At 38.0% G+C, this 5,839-nt stretch overlaps 1 protein-coding gene across 1 annotated transcript; it reads right to left on the bottom strand.

Annotated features, from left to right (window-relative positions):
* Positions 1-391: 391 nt before the first annotated feature.
* Positions 392-1,333, bottom strand: LOC105612194 (olfactory receptor 2B2-like). The gene has a single exon (XM_015102556.1). It carries the CDS (start codon positions 1,331-1,333, stop codon positions 392-394), a length of 942 nt encoding a protein of 313 aa, XP_014958042.1.
* Positions 1,334-5,839: the final 4,506 nt, after the last annotated feature.

The raw sequence follows: 5,839 nt of genomic DNA, 5'->3' as shown, positions 1-5,839 counted from the left end.
CATATTTGAATGTGTATAAAAATGCTATGTTTCCAGAGCTTTTATTCTAGACTCACAGGAGTTTAAGGTGGCTTACCAAGTATACAAACCAGTGTTATAAAGCCTGAGACTTTAAATATTTCAAGCTTACACTATTTTAGAGGATCATAATGCACCAGTTCTCAGGACTTGTGCAATGACTATAGGTAGACAGTAGGAAATAAGTGCAGTTTTTTGTCAGTGACATTTTATTTAGAGAAGGTCATCGTAACAGTTCTAAGAGTAGACTAAAGTAACTTGGATGGATTAAATTAAATTCAATTAAATTATTATTAAGTTAAATAATTTAATTTATTAAATTATTACAATAAGTAAACTTCAAGTTTTAAGAAGGCTTATCATTTGGGTATTCCTATTTCTTGATTAAGAAAATCCTTGCAATCAGCCTCTTAAATGCTCCCTTTACATCTTTGTTCCTAAGTGTGTATATAAGGGGGTTCAACATGGGTGTGATGATTCCATAGAAAAGGGATACCATCTTTCCCTGGTCCTTGGAGGCAGGGGATGGTGGTTGCAAATACATATAGATAGCAGTGCCATAAAAAAGTGACACCACTATCAAATGGGAGCCACATATTCCAAATGCCTTTCGCCGACCTTCCACTGATTTTATTCTCAACACTGCTTGGACAATACAAGCATATGATATCAGAATGAGTGTCACAGGTATTAGAAGGAATAGCACACTGATAAAGAATAGTTCAGCTTCATTTGCTGTTGTGTCTACACATGACAACTTGAGCAGAGCAGGGACTTCACAGAGGAAGTGATCCACTTCTTTGTGGCCACAGAGTGGCATCTGCAGGGTCAAGGTGGACTGTAATACTGAGTTGCTGAAGCCACTAACCCAGGATATAGCTGCCAGCTGGAGGCAGAGCCTTTGGTGCATGATGACAGAGTAGCGGAGAGGCCAACAAATAGCTACAAACCTATCAAAGGACATGACAGCCAGGAGGAGACATTCAGTGGAACCCAAAGCCAGGGAAATGAAAAGTTGTGCCACACAGCCACCATAACTAATCACCTTCCTGATGCTGCATATGTTTACCAGCATTTGTGGAACTGTACTTGTGGTGTAGCAAAGGTCCAAGAGTGAGAGATTGGTAAGAAAAAAATACATGGGGGTATGGAGCTTGGAATCCAGACGGGACACAACAATTATTGCTAGATTGCCCAGGATGGTCAAGATATAGGAAATCAGGAACACCACAAAGAGTGGAAGCTCCAGCCATGGTCGATCTGAGAAACCTAAGAGGATGAACTCTTGGGGGACACTCTCATTGATCCTATTCATGTTAAATGGTCAGCTCTTGGATCTCTGGAATATAAAAAGTAAGTTAACAAGCACATTTATTTACTGTCAGTTTTAAGCATTTTTCTAACAATTTGTATAAACTTATAGAATGATGCTATTAATAATGTGAGAATATATTTACAAAAATATACATATTTATCTTTCCAAGTATTTCAAGTGTTTCTATTTTTATTTAAGTACATTAGTAAAATAAATTTCAAAAAATTTAAAGTAACATCAGTTTCCATATTCATAGAACTTATTCTTTATAAAATATCAAAATTTGATCTTTTGTTATTCTGTAAATTCATTGTTCTCGCTTCTTTCTACCCTCAGTACCTTCTATTAAATAGTTATAGACACAGTTCCTGCCATTTGAAATTCTTCTGTGAGAGTATGCTAAGTCACTTCAGTCATGTCCAACTCTTTGCGACCCTATGGATTGTAGCCCACCAGGCTCCTCTGTCCTTGGGATTGTCCAGGCAAGGATAGTGGAGTGGGTTCCCATGCTCTCTTCCAGGGGATCTTCCCAATCCATGGCTCGAACCCACATCTCCTGCGTCTCCTTTGGCAGGTGAACTCTTTACCCCTAGTGCCATCTATTTTCTCCTAATGCCAATGAGATTCCCTGTGTAAAAACTGTGTAAATTAAAATTGTGTAAATCTCATCCCCTCAAAAAAAAAAAAAAAAAGAAGAAGAAGAACATGTAGAAAGTATCTAATAATGGATACAACTGAGGACATATATATTTTTTATTTTAGAAGCTCAGAATTCATATGAAATTATTTAATAATACGGAACTGGACTTAGGCTCATAGGCTACCTTGCCTAATTAGTTACATTATACTGGGAATGTTTCTTATCCTCTGATCTTCAAGTTCTCACTTGTGAAGATAATCGTGATTTTTTACATTGTCTTGATGTGAAACATATACACACATTGCTTAGTGTAGACCTGGGCCCTTAGAAACAAAGCAGTGTGGATGAAAAAACTTAGTTTCAAGGCCTCTGAGGTTACTCAGAGAGGAATTACTTATGGTTTATAAAACTATAAATTTTCTAAAGTTACCAATGAAAGATGGCTCTGCCAGTTGAAAACTCACCTTCCTTTTTCCTCCTTAGCCCCCAAACTATCAACCCTCAAAGTAAGGATCCTAGTTACCACCTGCTGTGAAGTATAAATGTGATTTTTCAGTGAAAATTTGCTGGCATAGTGCCTGGCACATAGAAACACGGTTATGTTAGCCCAAGTATGATAGTGATGTGAGAACTCTGAGACACTTTGCCCAGTCGCTTCAGTCATATCTGACTCTTTGCGATCCCATGGGCTGTAAGCCTGCCAGGCTCCTCTGTCCATAGAATTCTTCAGGCAACAATACCAGAGTGGCTTGCCATGGCCTCCTCCAGGGGATCTAACCAACCCAGGGATCAAACCTGCATCTCGTGTGTCTCCTGCATTGCAGGTGGATTGTTTACCTCTGAGCCACGCAGGAAGCCCTCTTGAGATGCTTTAAGCAAAAGCTATTCAACGCCCTGAAATTTCTAAAACTGCTGATATGTCAGTTCCACCTGCTAAACGTGTATTCGCCCTGAAGAAATCTTAACAGGACACTATAAATTATTTTATTATTTTATCAGTATCAGAATATAAATTTTTCATGATTATTCAGGTTCATTTGAATGTTAGCAACGTGTATTTTAATTTTGTTCTTATTCTCGGACTACTGCTGCTGCTGCTGCTAAGTCGCTTCAGTTGTGTCCGACTCTGTGCGACCCCATAGATGGCAGCCCACTGGGCTCCCCCATCCCTGGGATTCTCTAGGCAAGAATACTGGAGTGGGTTGCCATTTCCTTCTCCAATGCATAAAAGTGAAAAGTCAAAGTGAAGTCACTCAGTCGTGTCCGACTCTTAGCGACCCCATGGACTGCAGCCCACCAGGCTCCTTCATCCATGGGATTTTCCAGGCAAGAGTACTGGAGTGGGGTGCCATTGCCTTCTCCATCTCGGACTACTAGTCCCCTAAAAATTGCCTTGCTCTCATTTGATAAAAACTTTGAGAAACATAGTCGATATAGACATAAAATGATGTTCAAATGTATCTCTAAATGAAAAAAAATAGTTACTTTTGTAACATTTGTATAGCCTGATTCTATCAATTTTAAAGATAGTATTTTATACATACATACATAAAGATACTAATACAGAAATTAAAAATTACCTTGAAGAATACAGAAGTGTCACTCCTAAGAAATGGGGATGGTGGAGAGTAAGCAGAATTATTTATAAATTTACCTGTTTTTTGTTCTAATTTTTAAAAAGCAGATATTACTCTTTTAACATTAAAAAAAAAGTCCTCACTTAAAATTCCACAGGCAGAAGAGTCTGGTGGGCTACAGTCCATGGGGCCACAAAAATTCTGACACAACTGAGGGACTGAGCGCACACGGGCACAAACACACACACACACACACACACACACACACACACTAATTTACTCACTGTAGTTTACTCTCAGACCAGCATTGCTTTGGTTTAGTACTTTGATCCCCATTCGGGTGCAGATCTTTGCAAGAAAATTAATTTTTTAAATTCTTCATGTTTTTTAAAAATTATGTCTGAATCTGCAAGGATTTTTTTCTAAGGGATGGATTGTATGGGGGCATTTTGTATTTTCTTGGCCAAAAAAAAAAAAATGTTGCCAAGGAATGGAGGAATCAGGTAAAACAGGATAAATGGCATCAGTAGAGAGATTTCACACAATCCGTAATTTCCTTGAGTTACACAAGTGTTGAACAGATCCCCTCTAGTCCGTATATCTGGGGTGAATGACACTCCCCAGTTTACCCAGGACTACTGAGTTGTCTCCTACTGCAGTTTGGTAATAGAGCCATTTTCATTCTCAGTATTCCTGTTTGGATAAGGTGCAGTATGTCTTTAAATGTAATACTGAAGAGTGACACAATTCTTATATTATTGCTCAGGAGGTATCTCATCATGGAGGACATTGCATGTATTTTCTCCTCTCACATGGGCAATGTCCTTTCCTGACTGATCCTAGATAGGATGTTACTTCCTGAAACTCAGTCAAGGAAGTCCTCTCTATGGAAGATTACAGAAGAGGAACTCAGTTAATTTATTTAATCAACTGACCCCTCTCCCTCTGAGATTCACTACATACAAACATGATAAACTGTTTCTGCATCAATATGATATATTAGTTCACATATCTTGTCATATGTAATATCCTCTCATGTTCTGTAATGAGGGCACAGTAAGGGGGAAAATATTTATCACTCCAGCACAAAGCACTGGAGCAGAATAAGATATACAGATGATGGAGCCAGAAAGTAATGAGGAGAGAAAACAGGAGGTTTCAGAGCATTGAATTCTTGTATTCTGCTTTACTCTTTTTTTTTTTTTGTACATTCACCCGTCTTTCAAGCACACAGTAACCTCAAATATTTATCCATTTTGAAAGTATATCTTTAGACTAAGTAGTTGTGGTATTATTTTTGCATTTTAGAAGTTTTAAGTAATTTGAATTCTGATTCATATTCCCAGTGTTAGGACTGAAGTGTTTATTAACAAAACAAAAGAATAAAAACCTAGGAAGTCCTTATCTGCTTCTCTGAAATTATATCAGACAGACTCCTGAGTATTACCTGTGGACATCTGCTCTAATTGCTTGCAATTGTGGCTAATTCCTGAAAGGCCACTGAGAAGATTCCTCTGCTTTTGAGTAAACATACATTGCCAGAATCGCAAGATACTGTTTATTTCATTTTGAGTAGCATTCAAGAAAGCAGCAGAAGAAAACACTTGAATTATGAGAGATATCAAGGAGATTAGAAAGGGAGTATAACTGGATTAATACAGATGTTACTGGAAGTTGATAGGAGAGAAGTTTAGAAAGCTGCTGATGAAATATTAATAAATTTTATCTCTGACATATTAATCTTATATTTATCATCTCTCTACTGAATTCTCTTATCCCATATCTGACTTTGAACATTCAAAAAGGTAAAATTCAACAGAGTCTTGAAGCATCATTTTAAGCTACACTATGGAAGGAGCCTTGAGACAATAGAAGTAACAAGAATTTTAGTCCCCAAATAGCCAGTAAATCATTCTATAATTGAGCAAGTTATTAAATAGCTTTGGATATCAGTTTTACCTTCAGTAAGACTATGGGAATGGTATTTTCCTTTTAGCACAAAAACTTCACTGTTACATTTTCTCAAATTATTTCATATCCCTATGAGGTAGGCTTTTAAATACCACATAGATACCATATTCTTGCAGGAGTGTAAAGATGAATATGCTTATGTTAGCCAAAGTATGATAGTGATGCGGGAACTCGAAGCACTTTGTCCAGTCGCTTCAGTCCTGTCCGACTCTTTGCCACCCATGGACTGTAGCCCACCAGGCTCCTTTGTCCATGGGGATTCTCCAGGCAAGTATATTGGAGTGGGTTGCCATGCCCTCCTCCAGGGGATCTTCCCAA

Source organism: Ovis aries, chromosome 20, assembly GCF_016772045.2.
Source record: "Ovis aries strain OAR_USU_Benz2616 breed Rambouillet chromosome 20, ARS-UI_Ramb_v3.0, whole genome shotgun sequence".
NCBI lineage: Eukaryota > Metazoa > Chordata > Mammalia > Artiodactyla > Bovidae > Ovis > Ovis aries.
This window is presented reverse-complemented; position numbering and strand designations above follow the sequence as displayed.

What these genes read in the sequence shown, in the direction of transcription:
- LOC105612194 (XM_015102556.1), bottom strand. Translation starts at nt 1,333, where the DNA reads ATGAATAGGATCAATGAGAGTGTCCCCCAAGAGTTCATCCTCTTAGGT.